This window comes from Lathyrus oleraceus, chromosome 7 (assembly GCF_024323335.1).
Source record: "Lathyrus oleraceus cultivar Zhongwan6 chromosome 7, CAAS_Psat_ZW6_1.0, whole genome shotgun sequence".
NCBI classification, from domain to species: Eukaryota; Viridiplantae; Streptophyta; class Magnoliopsida; order Fabales; family Fabaceae; genus Lathyrus; species Lathyrus oleraceus.
The window spans coordinates 8,366,779-8,387,242 of NC_066585.1; the positions used below are offsets into that span (position 1 = coordinate 8,366,779).

General features: G+C 42.0%; 1 protein-coding gene and 2 long non-coding RNA genes across 8 annotated transcripts; 2 read left to right on the plus strand and 1 right to left on the minus strand.

Annotated features, from left to right (window-relative positions):
• Positions 1-353: 353 nt before the first annotated feature.
• Positions 354-19,242, minus strand: LOC127103795 (uncharacterized). Of its 6 annotated transcripts, none has more exons than XM_051041038.1 (3): positions 19,054-19,242; positions 4,498-4,560; positions 354-1,727 (listed from the first exon to the last, which is right to left on the minus strand). In XM_051041038.1, exon 3 carries the CDS (start codon positions 1,724-1,726, stop codon positions 521-523), a length of 1,206 nt encoding a protein of 401 aa, XP_050896995.1. In that variant the 5' UTR covers position 1,727; positions 4,498-4,560; positions 19,054-19,242; the 3' UTR covers positions 354-520. The 6 variants fall into 6 exon arrangements, with proteins under 6 accessions (XP_050896995.1, XP_050896994.1, XP_050896993.1 ...); XM_051041037.1 differs by lacking the exon at positions 4,498-4,560 and adding an exon at positions 17,430-17,492; XM_051041036.1 differs by lacking the exon at positions 4,498-4,560 and adding an exon at positions 17,430-17,624 and having other exon boundaries at positions 19,054-19,190.
• On the plus strand, positions 6,290-6,943 carry LOC127103798 (uncharacterized). Its single transcript, XR_007794795.1, has 2 exons — positions 6,290-6,503; positions 6,598-6,943. It is a non-coding gene; the product is annotated as an uncharacterized LOC127103798 (long non-coding RNA).
• LOC127103797 (uncharacterized) lies at positions 19,222-19,875 on the plus strand. Its single transcript, XR_007794794.1, has 2 exons — positions 19,222-19,435; positions 19,530-19,875. It is a non-coding gene; the product is annotated as an uncharacterized LOC127103797 (long non-coding RNA).
• The last annotated feature ends 589 nt before the right edge of the window (positions 19,876-20,464 follow it).

Genomic DNA, 20,464 nt, shown 5'->3' on the forward strand with positions numbered 1-20,464 from the left:
TTCACAATAATAACAGACAAATAATGAATCACATGAATCAACAAAACTTATTAGAATCCAGCATTTAAGTGAACAATGGAGGTTTCCTCACACTTTGTGGTTTTAGGTTCTAGATGAAACATTCATTCAATTATGTTGCACAAAGACAATATTCAATTTACCAAAAAGAGTAAAGTTCCTAATGCATTCTAAAATTCTAGCCGACGGTAACCATGTACCTTAGCTTCATTCACTTGTTATTCTTATCATTGCCATCCAAGCTCGGATGCACCTTCATTGGGTACTTCTTGAGGAGCAACCAATCTAGAAGGGTTTGCCACTCATTCAACCAAAAATTTATTAAACACACAAAATTAAAAACAAACATAAATATCATTAACTGAAAAGTAAAATTTTGTTCGTGGGGGACAAAACACCCCAATAGTACAACCCATGGTCAAAATACAAAATTCAAAAGTACAAATAAAAATGCCATAATAAAAACTGAAATACAAAAACAAAAACTTAACCCACAAAGGGCTCAAGACTCCTCCTCACTACCGGCCTCAGAACCGGTCGCCTCATCATCATCCTCATCATCATCATCAGCTCCCACCCCCTCAGAATAGACTGGCACGTCCACGGGCCAATTTGCATTAGTCAGAAACTGCTCCCGTGTCATCAAAGCATGTGCACCACTACCCTGCAGCTGCAAACGCTGCATCGAGTCGTGCATGTCAATCATAGCCCTCTGCGATGCTGCCATCCACTCGAAATTGAATTCACACGCAGCCCGCAGGTATGGATCGACCCTGGGAGTAGAAGCACTAGGACCATCAGAAACCCTAGTGCTACCTGAGGCTGCACTGCTGCCGGTGGCCTTAGCTCTGCAGTATTTTGCCACATACCGGTCATCAATAGGAGCCGGGATCCTAACCTGTCCCCGAGACGGAAGTCGCACTCGTGCCTTAATGCACAGACTCATAATCAAACAAGGGAATGCAAGGGGGCAATTCACCCGAGCCCCCGACTTCAGTCCGCTCTCTATTACCGTCTTCAGCTCATTGGCAATGATCCTCGCCACATCAATCTCGACATTGGCGAGGATGGAATATACTAAATGTGCCACTGGGATCGGCACAGTAGAGGTGTGGGATTTGGGTTGTATGTTGGTCAAAACCAGAAGTAGAATCAGCTGAGCCATGGGAGTCATGTCCTCCCGATGATATCTCATAGGAACCCCAGATGGGTTCGGCTCAACTGATTTCCCAGGTAAAAGCAGGGCGGCCGTAATTGCTGGGACATCCTTGTGCAGCCGGAGGTCAATATGGTACTGGTCTCTTTGGTCAGCACCCAGCTGAAACGGCTCCCCGAGGATTTGGTTGATCGTATCCCTGTCAAAAGGAACTGGCCGACCGGCCACTCTAGAGACCCAAGTGAAGGGCTCATCATCATCTGGCAATGCGTTAGCGTAGAACTCCCGCACTGTAGCGATGTCATAGTGTTCCAAGGGATTTATCAACCTATCCCATTTCTTTGTATCGATCAACCCGGCAAAACTCCGATACGTGCCCTGTGGGTTAATCAGAAAACGCTTCTCAGGCAAAATTTTTCGCTTCTCCAAAGCGATGTACCGTGCCGCTTGCTTTGCACCGACAAACTTGTCGGTATCGAATTGGATCGGCACGGTTCGTGAAGTAGTTGCCGCACCCTTTCTTTTCTTGCCAGCACTAGATCTTGACTCCATTCTGCAAAACAAGAGATAAAGCAACAAACACGAAACAAACAGATTAGAACCAAAACAGTTTTTATAAGGGACTGGTTTGCTCGCTGCTGCTTCGCCTAGCGAAGTGGCAGCGAATGCTCGCCCCAGGTTCGCCTAGCGAGTGCTAGCGAACCTTACGGGTTTTGGGGTTTTCTGCATTTTCAAAATTGTTTCCCCCAAAACCTGTACATACAAGGTTTCCACAGCAAAACCCAATGATTTCTCATGACTATGAATTGTTCTATGCTATTGGGGATACCTAATTTCATGGAAAACCTAAGTAAGAGTAAATCCCCAATTTAAAAACCTAAATGCACAACATTGCAAACTCCCAAAATTGCATGCAACCTCAAGGTTCCTATCACACCTATCCTATTTACCATTCAAATTTGGAAATAAAAAATGCAACAAAAGAAACATGCAATAGGGCAAACCTTGAGGTAAACGGATTTGGAAAGGAGAAGTGGGAAGTGTTTGCAATTGACCGACACACAAATGTTGTTGATATGGATGCACAGTAGAGAATTTGAGAAGGCAAATCGCACTCTTCAGCAGAGCAGTTTAGAAGAATTTTTAGGGTAAGGGCAAAACTGCCCTGCTGAACTGTTTAAATAGAACAATACTGGTGCGCTCGCTACTGCCTCGCCTAGCGAGCAGCCAGCGAGCGCGCTCGCTGCAGCCTCGCCTAGCGAGCTGCAAGCGAGCATGACAGCAAGTGCTTTTGCAAATGCAGCACTTGCATGTCATCCAGCCTGAAAAAGCACACAATACTCATACAACATCAAACATAAAACAGGAAATACTTACAATGTTGGGGTGCCTCCCAACTGTCGCATCGCGCGAAAAACCGGCGGGAAAAGAAAGAAACAACAGAGCCGCCACCGTGCGTTATTTATCCCAAAAGAGGGAAAGGAAACGCTCAGAGTAAACCTAGGAAAAGAACATGGTCTCGCGACCAAAGAGGATGGGTTCGGGAGTCGGTTATGCGAAGGGAAGGTGTTAGGCACCCTACGCATCCGTAGTACTCTACGGGATCCACGCACAGAAGGAAGGAAAATGGTTGCTAAACACTGCTCAAACACACGCACACTGGCTGAAAAGAGACAAAAGAAACTGACTGAAACTGACTCGGCAGGATATCGCATCCTGGGCCTACTTAGTCTATCAGGCATAGACATCAGAGTCGAAGTAGTTCGGACTGGGGAGACGACACATGCTCGCTAGGATGTCGCATCCTATGCATACGTATCTTCTCGGACGAGAGAAGAATCAGAGCATTCGTAGCTCGGCTGACACGCACACAAACAAACAAGACACAGGCAAACGTGGAGCCCGACTGCCAATCACTGGACTTATGTCAGCATCCGAACCTAAACGACACGCAAAAGAGGCAAACGTGGAGCCTGAATGCCAATCACTGGACTTACATCAGCATCCGAACCTAAACAACACAACAGATAGATAGGGAGTCTGGGACTCAGCCTACAACTGTCAAACAAACACAAAAGAAAAGAAAGGGCGCCCGGAGAGATCAGCTCAATCTCCTGCCTACATACTTCATCTGGTGTGAAGATCAGGGCGATGTAGTTCCCCTACGCAGGGACAAAGGATCTAGCCTAACCAGATAACAGAGGGAGACACAACACTAGGGAGACTACGACTCGAGCCTAGATGTTGTCATGCAAAGTCAACCCTAAGTTAAGGTTTCTAGCTAAATGACACAAGGGCCAACCTATCTTAGACACGGGAAAAAGCAAAGTCTCGATTGCAACTAGGGCAAGAGAAGAGGGATATCTCAATCACAACAGGGGTGAGAGAAAAGAAATTAGCTGTTAGTGGTTAGTCAAAACTCGGCAAGACATCGCGTCTCGTGCCTACGTATCTCACCTGAACGTGAGAATCAGAGTTGCCGTAGTTCGGCCGGCAGGGAAAAAAGACTCGATCGCAACGAGGGCGAGAGAAAGGGAAGGTCTCGATCGCAACGAGGGCGAGAGAAAGGATCGCAACGAGGGCGAAAACAAGCACGGATTAGTTGTTAGTCAAACTCGACAAGACATCGCATCTCGTGCCTACGTATCTCACCTGAACGTGAGAATCAGAGTTGCCGTAGTTCGGCCAAACAACCCTAAGCATGGCTCACACAGGAAGTAAGCCACACAAACCTGACTTGCACAGGAAGCAAGTCAGGCACAACCTATCTTGCACGAGGGCAAGTCCAAGCTAAACCTAAAGAGGCAAAGCAAACAAACAATCACAGGAAGCACACTCTATATGCATACAAGAGGCTCAAACAAAGGTTAGGCACTAGGCCAACTGGAATAGGGTCAGGGTGCTCTTAACCTTGCCATTGAGAGGCTAAGGTGAAGCAGATGAAAGGATGAAATGAGGGTGAGACCTCACAGCTCTTATCCCTGGCCAGGGAGAGCTAATAGACAAATGAGCATGGGTCCAGAAAGTGGGAACCCTTCTATACTCGAAGACTCTGACACTGTACACTTTGTACAAGATCTTGGGTTTGTATCCCAATGCATCAACACACGGCAGTGTGAGCAGAGGGATGACACAACAAGAGTAGTGGGGGATAGATTGCATATCCCTACCTTCCACCAATTGCCTTTTTTGAAGGACTTTCAATATGTACAGGGACAAATTAAGCATACACAAGCATTGCCTCTTAAGGAGGACTTCAGACAGTTGCCTGGCCAAGTAACAGGCCAGGTCTTCCAGACTACATGAAGAAAAAGGAATTATACCTCAAGCAAGTTGCTAAATAGCAAAGCAAAGCAAGTTCAAAGAACTTAAGCAACTAAGGGTACCTGAAATAGTCAAACAGATCAGTACACAGACAAACAACAGTAAACAGCAGAAGTCAATAGTTAAGTTGTACAATCAGACATAATCACAATGCACGAAGGTGCAAGCCATAAGCTCATACTCAAAGGTCAACCCTACAAAACAAATTCAAATTAGTCATACACAAACAAACAGTCAATTCCCATTGGATAATCATCATCAAGCCTAAGCACATGTGCTTCTAACCTGAAACAAAACTCAAATGTGAGAGCACAGACCACTAGGACAAGGCCTAGGGTCAAAAGAGGGAAAAAATCCAGGACAGAAGCTGATACTCCATATTTAATCAAGTACTAACATGTCCTAAAATTAAGGGAGCATGCAAGATTGAATTATTTCTAAGCCTAGGGGTAGAATGGTCATTTCACAGTTAGGGAGTAATATTGAATTAAATTTCTATTTACAAAAGTAAGTTCTATTTAAAGCCAATTAGAACTAAACTAAATTTAATATTTCTAAACTATTTCTAATATTTCTTTTTAATATTTTTTAATTAACTCTAAAGTTCTAAAACTATTATTTCTAAAAAATATTCTAATTCTAATAATCTAATTAACTAACTCTAAAATCTAATTCCCTAAATCAGTAGCCTAAATTTAATATTGCTAATTAATTTCTAAAATCTATTAAATCCTATTTAAGACTTTATTCTAAAATTCTAAATCTAATCATATTCTAATTCTAATTTGACAACTAATTAAAATGGTTTCCAAATTCCAAAATTAATTTCTAATAATATCTCTAATTCTAAATTCTAACAGCCAGTTAAAATTCTAAAATTAGTTCCTAATAATATTTTTAACCTAATTAACTAATTCTAAAATTAATTTCTAATAATCCTAAACAAACTCTAATCCTAATTCTCCTAATTAATTTCTACGGTTATTGTATTTCTAAAAAAAACTTTTCTAATACTAATCCACCTAATTAACTTTGAAGTTAATCCTAATACTAACACTAACGTATTCAACGTAACAGTCCTAAGGTTAATCTTTAATTATTATTTAATTCTAAATCTGATTCTACAATTACTTAAGCAATATTCTAAAATTATTATTAAAAAAACTATTCCTAGCATTACTCTAACTATATCCTATCAATCCTACTTATTACTAATTATTCTAAATAACACCTAACCCTCTAATTACGCTAGTTACAAACTTAATTAACCTAAATATATACTAATTGAAAACCAAACAAACAGTTGGAACACAAAATTCATCTTCCTCACATTTCTACGCCTCAGCATATCCAGAAGAAAAAAAAGATAGTATCGCGGCGAAGAACCTAACCGCGTCGGTTCTCGCCACCGACGACGGCGGTAGAAACGGCGGAGCAAGGACGAGACGGCGAGTCCCCAAATCCCAGTGCTGTAACTACATAGATCTTTCCGTCTCTGCATGTGAGAAACTTCACCTTCCCCAAATCACGGTGCATCGAATAGAGCAACACCGATTCACGGCGTCGAACCTCTGCTTCCACCGGTTTAAACAGAAGAAAATAAACGACAAATTGAAATCTCACCAGTCTATCAGGTACCGCGTATTTCCGCTTTGATCTCGCTTGATCCTTTCTTCTCCCTTCTCGAACTCTTCCGTTGCTGTGCGTTGTAAATAATTCCTGCAATCCTGTTATCGTTCTGAGATGAGAGTGGGGTGATTATTGCGGTGGCGAGCGGTTGAGATTGAAGGAATCTCGGTTGGGAAGAGGAGGTTGAAGTGGTGGCTGGTTTTATGAGTTGGTTACGGTTGTTGAAGATTTGGATTGTGAAGTTGTTAGAGTTTGGAGGTGGTTGTTGGGTTGGAAGAGAGGTTGGTTGAGGGTTGAGGCTGAAGGATTGGTTGAAGACGATTCCAGATCGTGATTGTGAAATGTTTCAGAATTCCTTCCGATTGTGAATTTTTCTGTTAGTTTTCTTTCTCTTTTCGTTTTTCTTGCTGCTCTCGATCTCTTGAAAAATCTGTTGGAGACTGATGCTAGCCAACCAAATTCTGTTGCAGGTTGTTGAATATTTGGTGAAGGTTGTTTAGAGGTGCGATGAGGATTCGAGAGCGAGCTGGAAGATGGGAAGAAGATTGATTTTATAGGGTGATGATACTGATTTTTCTGTTATGGATTGGTTATTATGCAGGTTGTGTTTAGAGAAGAAGAATTGGTTGAATGGTGATGGAGGTTACGGTTGGAGAAAAATCTGGAAAAGTTTGTTAGAATTGTTACTGGATTGTGAGTTTTTCTTTTTTGTGCAGAATTTGTTGTGCGGTTATGGCTATGCAGCTGCTGTGTTGTACTGTGTTGTTTTGTCGGTTTGTGAATGAGCTACCACCTTCTTTTGCTGTGCGTTTTCAATTTTGCTTGCAGCTCGCGTGACTCACATTTGTTTTCATTGTAGCTACAGCTTGGTTCTTTTTGTTTTATTAGAAAAAAGGATAAAAGAGATGGTGAGATAAAAGAGATGGATAACTTGTTTAATATGGATTAATTGGATTTTGTGAGATAAAAGAAATGGATATGGGTTAACATGGATTAATTGGATTTTGTGAGATAAAGGAAATGGATATGGGTTAACATGGATAAATTGGGGATATTAATCAATGAAATGAAATTGGATTGGAAAAGTCAAATTGGATAAGATTTTGGTTTATGTGGTTTATGGATTCAAAAAAAAGTTGGACAATTGGTTAAAACAATCAAATGGTTAAATGGATATATAAACAAAATGGATCATGGTTAAATTGGATTGTGTTAAAATCAAACTAAATGGATTATGGATTATGATTTGGATAATAAAATGGAATTATTTGGAAAATGGTTAATGGGCTATTGAAAATGGTCTATCAAGATGAAATATGGACAAATGTGGATATTGAATGGATGTTTAGAAAATGGATAAATTTGGAAAATGGTTAATGGGCTAAAATTATGGGCTTAACAAAAAGAAATGAATGGGCTCAATGCAACCACGATTAAATTTCCACAACCAAATCAACTTTTCAGTAATCAACCAGGATCATCCAACCCAATTTGACTTTCCAAGATTAATTCGAGAAAAGAACGAAATGATTTCTTCTTCCACACAAGTGTTTGTAATGACAAATGACCTTCTTTGGGACATGAAGGAAGTGTCTCAAACCATCTATCCACCTCTCAGCCCTCACTTGACTTTGCAGTTGACTTTTATGGGGCCCAGATGACCTGAAACCGCACTGTGTACTTTGAGCTTTCAACAATTGGCCAAATTGCATCAAAATGAACCTTGGGTTCACATAAGCTCATTGGAACACCCATAGGGCCTTTGTCTCATGGAAAAACTTGATCTCTCGCACAGTTGACTTCTCCTGATGCCAGTCCTGACTGATGCAATGCAATGGACTATGCAATGTGAATGCAATGTTAATGACCTAAAAATTGAAATGAATGTACAAATGGGAGGTGCAAATTTGAGGTGCTACAGCTGCCCCTATTCAATCAACTGGGAACCCGAAGGATGAGAGCAACGACTGTCAGACTTTCAGGGTAAACAGGGATTGAATACAAAAGAACCGTAGAAATTTGCACCGACTGGATATGATACAAGAATGCCTGTCAGGATCGGCAAAGAAACAGTCTTGAGAGAAAAATCCGTCTGGAACGGAAAAAAGAAATCGGCCTGAATACCGAAACAGAAACGTCGACCTGGATACCAAAATAAATGGTAACACAGGGATAACCAATGCCTGAGCGTCATAAGTACATCGACCTGATCGTCGGAAACTTCTTCGGTCTGAATACCGGCAAAGTTGGCCTGAGTGCCAAAGCGTGAATTGGTTTGTGTTCCAAAACACTCAACATCCTGAGGAGGACTAGAAAAGCAGTCTTGTTAAAGGATGGACATTCGATTCCACAAGAAATACGAATCTTACTCGACTGGGGAGGACGACTTCGACCCAAGAGCGCATGAGACATATTATCTATAGCCGTCAGAACGTAGATAATAAACTCGCATGGAAGATTATCCATAACCGGTTGGTAGGTTGTTAGATGGATAAACGACCGAAAACATCCTGAAGAGAGCAAAGGCAAACTTGTTAAAGGATGAACATCCGATTCCACAGGGAATACGAATCTTACTCTACTGGTGATAACAATCGAAAGATTGACCAAAGAGCGCATGAGACATATTATCTATAGCCGTCGGAACGTAGATAATAAACTCGCATGGAAGATTATCCATAACCGGTTGGTAGGTTGTTAGATGGATAAACGACCGAAAACATCCTGAAGAGAGCAAAGGCAAACTTGTTAAAGGATGAACATCCGATTCCACAGGGAATACGAATCTTACTCTACTGGTGATAACAATCGAAAGATTGACCAAAGAGCGCATGAGACATATTATCTATAGCCGTCGGAACGTAGATAATAAACTCGCATGGAAGATTATCCATAACCGGTTGGTAGGTTGTTAGATGGATAAACGACCGAAAACATCCTGAAGAGAGCAAAGGCAAACTTGTTAAAGGATGAACATCCGATTCCACAGGGAATACGAATCTTACTCTACTGGTGATAACAATCGAAAGATTGACCAAAGAGCGCATGAGACATATTATCTATAGCCGTCGGAACGTAGATAATAAACTCGCATGGAAGATTATCCATAACCGGTTGGTAGGTTGTTAGATGGATAAACGACCGAAAACATCCTGAAGAGAGCAAAGGCAAACTTGTTAAAGGATGAACATCCGATTCCACAGGGAATACGAATCTTACTCTACTGGTGATAACAATCGAAAGATTGACCAAAGAGCGCATGAGACATATTATCTATAGCCGTCGGAACGTAGATAATAAACTCGCATGGAAGATTATCCATAACCGGTTGGTAGGTTGTTAGATGGATAAACGACCGAAAGGAAAGGCATCGGTACCAGGACTAGGTATGCAAAGATGACCAATCCAAAGAGGATAAAGTTGCTTACTCGGAGCAAATATCCAAAAAGAAGGTGAAGACCCAATGGGGACAATACTGCTTGATCAAGGCAAGTATCCAAAGGGGACAAGACCATTAATACCACAAAGAGGGGATTACATCTACCGGTTTATAGGCAGAAAACCACGGAAAAGTAACCAGTCATCATCGGGATGAGCACAAAGGGTTAACTCCGACAAGGGGAGGAATGTGGGATTTTACAACTACCAGCTAGTGGGTAGAAAACCACAAAGATAGGACTTACACCTACCGGTTTGTAGGTAGAAGCCAATAAACGATCTGCTAAGAGACAGAGTGAGAAAAGGATTTACAGCTACCAGCTAGTGGGTAGAAGACCGTAAAGATAGGACTTACAACTACCGGTTTGTAGGTAGAGGCCCACAAATTCCGCTGAGGATAAGATGAATGAGTGCCGGTTAGTGAGCAACTATTCATTTATGCCCCAGGGAATCACAAGAGACAGTCGACGGGGAGCCAGTTTAGGGTCGATCCAAAAAGGCAGACTGAAACAAGACTCATCCTAATGAGGAAAGAACTCAATAGGGAAAACCCATCCCATTAGGGAGGGAACGGAAGCAACCGTCATCCACGAGGATGTATCTCAGTGGGGAAATAGCAGGAAAAGATTGACACTTTCTGCTTAAGGGGTAGACTCTACATGGAGAGATCGGACACACCCATATCTGCTAGGAAAATCTACTTGAGAGATCTGTATTACCAAATAGCAGAAGGCAACAATCAACAGATACCCGGCAACAGCTGCAACATGAGTACCTGAATGTTATGATTATGCATGTATGCATTCTACCTAAAATGTATGATGAATGTTGACAAACAGACATGCTCAACACACAGGTCCGGGAATCAACCCTCCGGGGAGAAAACCAAAGTCCTCATCCTGCAGGGGAGGAAGAGCCACAAGAGGCTTCCGGAGGGATCGTCGGTCACCACCGGAGAAAAGAGTTCAACATACAAGCGGACGCGCCACAACAACTTGTGATGAAAATCAGAGGTACCAAGAAGCAACCAAATTTCTGATGAGGATACAAAGGCAATGACAAAGCTCCTTGTGCAAACAACTCCACTGAGGGATCCATCTGAGGGAATGCCGGATTACGGGGATGTCGATCCACCAAATACTGAATCTTCAAAGAAAAACACCCATGCTGGTGGAGAGGAAGACTGGCCTGCTGGAGAGGCGAAAATTGAAGTCTTCAGTAAACACTCTGCTAGGGGAGCTGCCCCACAATAACGTCCGAAACAGCAAACTTGCTGGGGATGCCCCACGATAGGGTTCAAACAGCACTCTATTAGGGATGCCCCACCGTAGGGCTAACAGAGACTTGGAGAAAAATGTTGCACTGCCGGGAACACGAAGATGAACAACTTCAAACAACACTGCATTGGGTAACTTCACTGAGGAGAGACCATACGAGGTTCTGCAGGACAAAGATACAGTTATGCTCGAGATACGAACAATTGTCTTACCTGTTGGTAATCATACCACCCTCGGGAGAGCACTTGCGGGTCTCCTAAGTATCCTTCCGTCATCGGGAATGTTCACTTTGTTTAAGAACAATTTTTTTGAAAAATTTGTTTATTTTGGAAAACAATGATACTTTATCATTTAAAACATGCAAAACATTTGTTGAGTTAAAACAAATAAGAGTGCAAACAATTGGCTAAAAGCTCAAATTGATGTGATGGAATGGTAGTCTGCCAAGGGCGAGACTCCATAGATCTGTACAAGTTTGAAATCGGTGATATATATTGGAGAGGGCTACATTGAACATAATGACCTTTCCTCTACCATTCTGAATTTTCGATGTATTCAGAGCTTCAGTCGACGACGGATCGAGAATCCCTGACGGATGACAGATGTACAGCACAGTCTTGTCAAGATGCAGTTACTTGCCAAATCCCTAATTTTTGCCTAGATTGCCCCAGTGTGAGGTGTTCAATCTAGCGGGATGCAAATTCTTTTTTTTTTTTTTTCAATGTCTCTAACTTTTGCCTGGATCGCCCTTTCGGGTTTTCAATCCACCGAGACGCTCCTTTTTGCCTAAGTCGCCCTTTGGGGTGTTCGACTTAGCGAGCTATTCTGCTTTTATTTAGGCGAAGTATTTCTTGACTGCATTAAGAATTCACAGGACGAGTGAACTTCTTTATCCATTGTTGTAAGTGTCGAACACTGCCTGAAGAGGCTCTTTTGAAAACGTATGGACGTTCTTAGCTTGGAGTTCACTTGCCCCTGGAATTGGGCACGAAAGACAAGACTTTCTTGAGCACAAGGTTCCTCGGAACACACGAGGCTTGATCTTCTTGTCGAATGCTTTTTCACTCTCTGCTGATATGACTGACCATGACACATGGCAGTTGATCTCTTCCTTTCGATTGAATTCAGCATCAGCCAACTTGGGACTTTGAGGGTGCTATTTTTTTTGTTTTTCTTTCTTTTGATTTTTTTTGATTTGATTGATTTCTTTTTTTTTGATTTCTTTCGATTTTGCACCCTCTCTTTTCTTTTTTTTTTACTTTCTTTTTTGATGCCCCAGTTGGCTGTTCTGCTGATTCTTGAGATGCAGCTGAGTGATCTTCTTTTCTTGCTCAAGAAGTCGGGAAATCTCGTCGGGAATCCCTTCAACATCATCTTCGTCCGCTTCGAATACAGGGAATTCAAAATTGGGAGATGACGTCCGATCACTATGTTCAATGGGTTTAAGAAACAACCTGCATAATGATTTTGAGTATAAAAAGGCACTTTGAAAATCAAACAAGACAATCGTTATGCAGATGAAAAGATTGCTTTTATTCTTGTTTTTTAAGGTTTTTTCGTGATCACCAATTTCAAGCAAAAAGCGAAAAGAGAAAACAATTGGAAAAACAAATGTTTGACATGAATTTATTTGAATGAAAATATCATTGCACAAAATGTTGCCAACAATGCCATCACTTCTCCTTTTGGCATGGGAGAAGGGCTTTTTAAACAAAGTGAAAAGACTCTGACGTAAAAACAACTGTAGGAACGCCCACAGTGACCCAATTGCGATAGATCCCACCAGGGATGACAACTGTCAATATCTTTTGCATCGGCAGCTTCTGATTTTGAACAACCCTCTTGAAAACCTCAGAAGAACAAACACCGACAGCCCGGGACTTGTTATCTTCAAGCTTGATTAGCACTGGGACCTAAGTCCTCCAGGATAAGAATACCTGACCTCACCAGATCTTGAACCTTCATCTTCAGCTGAAAGCAACTGTCCACATCATGACCAGGAGCACCCGAATGATACACACACTGCTGCTCAGGCCTATACCACCACCGAGGGTTGTCGGGTATGGGAGGCGGGTCTCTGGGAGTGATCAAGTTCCGCTCTATCAGAGTGGGATACAGTTCGGCGTAGGACATGGGGATTGGATCAAAAATGATCTTCTTCCTCTCATTACTTGTACCAGCTTGATTATCCATTGGAGGCTGGAGAGCCTGTTGCTGAGGACGAGGTTGTGGAGTCTGATACTGCTGAGTTGGTCTTCTCGGCTGTTGTTGAGTTTGAGTTGCTGGAATAGTCACAGCAGCAACTTGCCGATATGGTCCTCTATTTGCACTCCTTCGACGGTGCACAGCATTCGTTTCATTCTCTCCCCTTTTGGGTGCCCCAGAGTATAGCTTCTTAGAACTTGAAGAGTTTGAAGAGCCCGGATCTTGTATCCTTCCTGCTTTGATAAGGCTCTCAGTTCGTTCTCCACAGACGACAACATCTGAAAAGCTACTGAACGGGCAACTTCCCAAACGATCCATGAACACTCCTTGCAAGGTCCCAATGAACATGTCAGTCAGCTCTCTCTCCAGCATAGGAGGTTGCACTCTGGCGGCTAGCTCACGCCATCTCTGAGCATACTCTTTGAAACTCTCCTTGTCTTTCTGATACAAGCTCTGTAACTGAGTTCGGCTCGGCGCCATGTCCATATTATGCTTGTATTGCCTTAGGAAGGCCTCACCCAAATCTTTCCAGCTTCTGACTGATTCTCGCTTCAGATCCATGTACCAATCCAAAGATGCCCCAGATAGACTATCTTGGAAAAAGTACATCCACATCTTTTCATCGTCAGTGTAAGCAGAGATCTTCCTGAAGTACGCCTGCACATGGGTGCGAGGACAGGAAGTGCCATTGTACTTGTCGAATGAGGGTGCCTTGAATTTGTAGGGGATCTTCAACCCTTCCACCAGACCCATGTCGGTCACATCAAACCCAAGGGAGTTCTGACATTCCATGGCTCGGACTTTCTCAGCAAGAGCATCCACTTTTCTGTCCCTCTCTTCGGTTTTCACAACATCATAGTCCTCACTGAGGAGAGTAAACGTATCCTCTTGTTGGTTGACAAATGGAGCTGGATGACGAATCGGAGCCCGGGTAGCTCTGACATTGACCTCTGCAGCAAGAGGCTGTCCATTGATTCTTATACCCTCAAGTTCATCCCCGACGGCGTAGTCGTTAGTGGGAGCAGCAACATGGATAGTCCCATGAGCGGGTGCAGCAACAGGCGAAGCACGGTTGGATGTTGGAATCACAACTTCCTGTCTCTGGGCTAAGGCACGCAGCTCCTCTTGCCCCTGAACGACCCCTTGCATCATTGTCATGAACTGGGCCATGTTTGCCCTCATCTCGGCCAGCTCTGTCTGAACCTGATCCATACCTCTCTGTTGATTGAGCCTGGTTGAATACCGGTGTGGTCTTCGATCAGTTATCCTGTCTCAACAAAGGAACCGGAGTGAGAAGTCTTGTCCCCAAACATGTCTGCAATGCAAGGATGATATGTGCATGATACGTGTATGATGCGGATGCTATTTTATCATGAATGATCCTGAAAAGGATATGTGTATGCGAGTTAACTTTTTTTCATTTTCATGCATTACTATTTTTTTGGAAAATAAACATGCTATGATGCAAATGATGCGAACATGACTGGTCAAGCTGTGCGTCTCAAGGCACAGGGTCAGAACTTCGGCTTGAACTCTGATCACAACCATCTGAAACCCAAAGTCAATCTGATCAACTGGCATCTGAACCCATGTCTGGAGAACTGAGTCACCATCTGAGCGAGTACCCTCAAATTCAGCCCAGGGATCCGAAATAAATGGAACCCTCTGATCAAAACCAGGGTCAAACCTCCGGCGTCCAGAAATAACGATCCATAAATCCGACTCAAGATCATCAACACGGCATTACTGGCAGAAACTGTACCTGTAGAGATCAAACCCTCCCCTCACTGGTAGGTTCTAAGAACAGAAGTTTGTCAGTTTCAGCCCTTCAGTCGAGAATAATACGTTTACCACTGAAGGTTTGACATTATTACGGGATAAAAGACCTCTGCTGACTCCCCTCAACAGGATATCCTAGAGCAAGTTCCCAGTCTCGGGGTCCTCGGATTGAGCAGCGAGAATGCGCCCACCAGAGCTAACATAATCACGTCTCGGAGGAGAGGCCTCGACTGAGTTCTCGGGAAATGGTCATCAGAGTCGACGATTTCTAAAGGAATATTCGTCGTTATGGAACACCCATAGGACAAAATATATCCAACAGAAACCTCGTCTGGAATGTGGGTCTCATGAACGACTTAACGTAGCAACATGCCACGCAAGCCTCATGACTATCCACTCTAGCACCTATGTGTACACTCAAGCCTGGGTAGTGGGCTTATTTCTCACAAAATATCCCATCCCAACAAACAGACAACCAGCAGATGGATATGAATGAATGCAAACATTAATGCAAACAATAAATGCAAACAGTAAATGCAAATATATACAAATGAAAGCAATAAATAAAGCAGCACAAAGCAACCAAAGCCCTAACCTAGAGAGCGCTAGGAGAGACTCGCTCAGGGAAGATGGACCAGCACAGGTCAACTTCTCTACGTCCCCAGCAGAGTCGCCAGCTGTCGCATCGCGCGAAAAACCGGCGGGAAAAGAAAGAAACAACAGAGCCGCCACCGTGCGTTATTTATCCCAAAAGAGGGAAAGGAAACGCTCAGAGTAAACCTAGGAAAAGAACATGGTCTCGCGACCAAAGAGGATGGGTTCGGGAGTCGGTTATGCGAAGGGAAGGTGTTAGGCACCCTACGCATCCGTAGTACTCTACGGGATCCACGCACAGAAGGAAGGAAAATGGTTGCTAAACACTGCTCAAACACACGCACACTGGCTGAAAAGAGACAAAAGAAACTGACTGAAACTGACTCGGCAGGATATCGCATCCTGGGCCTACTTAGTCTATCAGGCATAGACATCAGAGTCGAAGTAGTTCGGACTGGGGAGACGACACATGCTCGCTAGGATGTCGCATCCTATGCATACGTATCTTCTCGGACGAGAGAAGAATCAGAGCATTCGTAGCTCGGCTGACACGCACACAAACAAACAAGACACAGGCAAACGTGGAGCCCGACTGCCAATCACTGGACTTATGTCAGCATCCGAACCTAAACGACACGCAAAAGAGGCAAACGTGGAGCCTGAATGCCAATCACTGGACTTACATCAGCATCCGAACCTAAACAACACAACAGATAGATAGGGAGTCTGGGACTCAGCCTACAACTGTCAAACAAACACAAAAGAAAAGAAAGGGCGCCCGGAGAGATCAGCTCAATCTCCTGCCTACATACTTCATCTGGTGTGAAGATCAGGGCGATGTAGTTCCCCTACGCAGGGACAAAGGATCTAGCCTAACCAGATAACAGAGGGAGACACAACACTAGGGAGACTACGACTCGAGCCTAGATGTTGTCATGCAAAGTCAACCCTAAGTTAAGGTTTCTAGCTAAATGACACAAGGGCCAACCTATCTTAGACACGGGAAAAAGCAAAGTCTCGATTGCAACTAGGGCAAGAGAAGAGGGATATCTCAATCACAACAGGGGTGAGAGAAAAGAAATTAGCTGTTAGTGGTTAGTCAAAACTCGGCAAGACATCGCGTCTCGTGCCTACGTATCTCACCTGAACGTGAGAATCAGAGTTGCCGTAGTTCGGCCGGCAGGGAAAAAAGACTCGATCGCAACGAGGGCGAGAGAAAGGGAAGGTCTCGATCGCAACGAGGGCGAGAGAAAGGATCGCAACGAGGGCGAAAACAAGCACGGATTAGTTGTTAGTCAAACTCGACAAGACATCGCATCTCGTGCCTACGTATCTCACCTGAACGTGAGAATCAGAGTTGCCGTAGTTCGGCCAAACAACCCTAAGCATGGCTCACACAGGAAGTAAGCCACACAAACCTGACTTGCACAGGAAGCAAGTCAGGCACAACCTATCTTGCACGAGGGCAAGTCCAAGCTAAACCTAAAGAGGCAAAGCAAACAAACAATCACAGGAAGCACACTCTATATGCATACAAGAGGCTCAAACAAAGGTTAGGCACTAGGCCAACTGGAATAGGGTCAGGGTGCTCTTAACCTTGCCATTGAGAGGCTAAGGTGAAGCAGATGAAAGGATGAAATGAGGGTGAGACCTCACAGCTCTTATCCCTGGCCAGGGAGAGCTAATAGACAAATGAGCATGGGTCCAGAAAGTGGGAACCCTTCTATACTCGAAGACTCTGACACTGTACACTTTGTACAAGATCTTGGGTTTGTATCCCAATGCATCAACACACGGCAGTGTGAGCAGAGGGATGACACAACAAGAGTAGTGGGGGATAGATTGCATATCCCTACCTTCCACCAATTGCCTTTTTTGAAGGACTTTCAATATGTACAGGGACAAATTAAGCATACACAAGCATTGCCTCTTAAGGAGGACTTCAGACAGTTGCCTGGCCAAGTAACAGGCCAGGTCTTCCAGACTACATGAAGAAAAAGGAATTATACCTCAAGCAAGTTGCTAAATAGCAAAGCAAAGCAAGTTCAAAGAACTTAAGCAACTAAGGGTACCTGAAATAGTCAAACAGATCAGTACACAGACAAACAACAGTAAACAGCAGAAGTCAATAGTTAAGTTGTACAATCAGACATAATCACAATGCACGAAGGTGCAAGCCATAAGCTCATACTCAAAGGTCAACCCTACAAAACAAATTCAAATTAGTCATACACAAACAAACAGTCAATTCCCATTGGATAATCATCATCAAGCCTAAGCACATGTGCTTCTAACCTGAAACAAAACTCAAATGTGAGAGCACAGACCACTAGGACAAGGCCTAGGGTCAAAAGAGGGAAAAAATCCAGGACAGAAGCTGATACTCCATATTTAATCAAGTACTAACATGTCCTAAAATTAAGGGAGCATGCAAGATTGAATTATTTCTAAGCCTAGGGGTAGAATGGTCATTTCACAGTTAGGGAGTAATATTGAATTAAATTTCTATTTACAAAAGTAAGTTCTATTTAAAGCCAATTAGAACTAAACTAAATTTAATATTTCTAAACTATTTCTAATATTTCTTTTTAATATTTTTTAATTAACTCTAAAGTTCTAAAACTATTATTTCTAAAAAATATTCTAATTCTAATAATCTAATTAACTAACTCTAAAATCTAATTCCCTAAATCAGTAGCCTAAATTTAATATTGCTAATTAATTTCTAAAATCTATTAAATCCTATTTAAGACTTTATTCTAAAATTCTAAATCTAATCATATTCTAATTCTAATTTGACAACTAATTAAAATGGTTTCCAAATTCCAAAATTAATTTCTAATAATATCTCTAATTCTAAATTCTAACAGCCAGTTAAAATTCTAAAATTAGTTCCTAATAATATTTTTAACCTAATTAACTAATTCTAAAATTAATTTCTAATAATCCTAAACAAACTCTAATCCTAATTCTCCTAATTAATTTCTACGGTTATTGTATTTCTAAAAAAAACTTTTCTAATACTAATCCACCTAATTAACTTTGAAGTTAATCCTAATACTAACACTAACGTATTCAACGTAACAGTCCTAAGGTTAATCTTTAATTATTATTTAATTCTAAATCTGATTCTACAATTACTTAAGCAATATTCTAAAATTATTATTAAAAAAACTATTCCTAGCATTACTCTAACTATATCCTATCAATCCTACTTATTACTAATTATTCTAAATAACACCTAACCCTCTAATTACGCTAGTTACAAACTTAATTAACCTAAATATATACTAATTGAAAACCAAACAAACAGTTGGAACACAAAATTCATCTTCCTCACATTTCTACGCCTCAGCATATCCAGAAGAAAAAAAAGATAGTATCGCGGCGAAGAACCTAACCGCGTCGGTTCTCGCCACCGACGACGGCGGTAGAAACGGCGGAGCAAGGACGAGACGGCGAGTCCCCAAATCCCAGTGCTGTAACTACATAGATCTTTCCGTCTCTGCATGTGAGAAACTTCACCTTCCCCAAATCACGGTGCATCGAATAGAGCAACACCGATTCACGGCGTCGAACCTCTGCTTCCACCGGTTTAAACAGAAGAAAATAAACGACAAATTGAAATCTCACCAGTCTATCAGGTACCGCGTATTTCCGCTTTGATCTCGCTTGATCCTTTCTTCTCCCTTCTCGAACTCTTCCGTTGCTGTGCGTTGTAAATAATTCCTGCAATCCTGTTATCGTTCTGAGATGAGAGTGGGGTGATTATTGCGGTGGCGAGCGGTTGAGATTGAAGGAATCTCGGTTGGGAAGAGGAGGTTGAAGTGGTGGCTGGTTTTATGAGTTGGTTACGGTTGTTGAAGATTTGGATTGTGAAGTTGTTAGAGTTTGGAGGTGGTTGTTGGGTTGGAAGAGAGGTTGGTTGAGGGTTGAGGCTGAAGGATTGGTTGAAGACGATTCCAGATCGTGATTGTGAAATGTTTCAGAATTCCTTCCGATTGTGAATTTTTCTGTTAGTTTTCTTTCTCTTTTCGTTTTTCTTGCTGCTCTCGATCTCTTGAAAAATCTGTTGGAGACTGATGCTAGCCAACCAAATTCTGTTGCAGGTTGTTGAATATTTGGTGAAGGTTGTTTAGAGGTGCGATGAGGATTCGAGAGCGAGCTGGAAGATGGGAAGAAGATTGATTTTATAGGGTGATGATACTGATTTTTCTGTTATGGATTGGTTATTATGCAGGTTGTGTTTAGAGAAGAAGAATTGGTTGAATGGTGATGGAGGTTACGGTTGGAGAAAAATCTGGAAAAGTTTGTTAGAATTGTTACTGGATTGTGAGTTTTTCTTTTTTGTGCAGAATTTGTTGTGCGGTTATGGCTATGCAGCTGCTGTGTTGTACTGTGTTGTTTTGTCGGTTTGTGAATGAGCTACCACCTTCTTTTGCTGTGCGTTTTCAATTTTGCTTGCAGCTCGCGTGACTCACATTTGTTTTCATTGTAGCTACAGCTTGGTTCTTTTTGTTTTATTAGAAAAAGGATAAAAGAGATGGTGAGATAAAAGAGATGGATAACTTGTTTAATATGGATTAATTGGATTTTGTGAGATAAAAGAAATGGATATGGGTTAACATGGATTAATTGGATTTTGTGAGATAAAGGAAATGGATATGGGTTAACATGGATAAATTGGGGATATTAATCAATGAAATGAAATTGGATTGGAAAAGTCAAATTGGATAAGATTTTGGTTTATGTGGTTTATGGATTCAAAAAAAAGTTGGACAATTGGTTAAAACAATCAAATGGTTAAATGGATATATAAAAAAAATGGATCATGGTTAAATTGGATTGTGTTAAAATCAAACTAAATGGATTATGGATTATGATTTGGATAATAAAATGGAATTATTTGGAAAATGGTTAATGGGCTATTGAAAATGGTCTATCAAGATGAAATATGGACAAATGTGGATATTGAATGGATGTTTAGAAAATGGATAAATTTGGAAAATGGTTAATGGGCTAAAATTATGGGCTTAACAAAAAG

Bases quoted from the DNA above. Each gene is read 5' to 3' on its own strand.
- LOC127103795 (XM_051041033.1), bottom strand. From the start codon at position 14,259: ATGGATCAGGTTCAGACAGAGCTGGCCGAGATGAGGGCAAACATGGCC.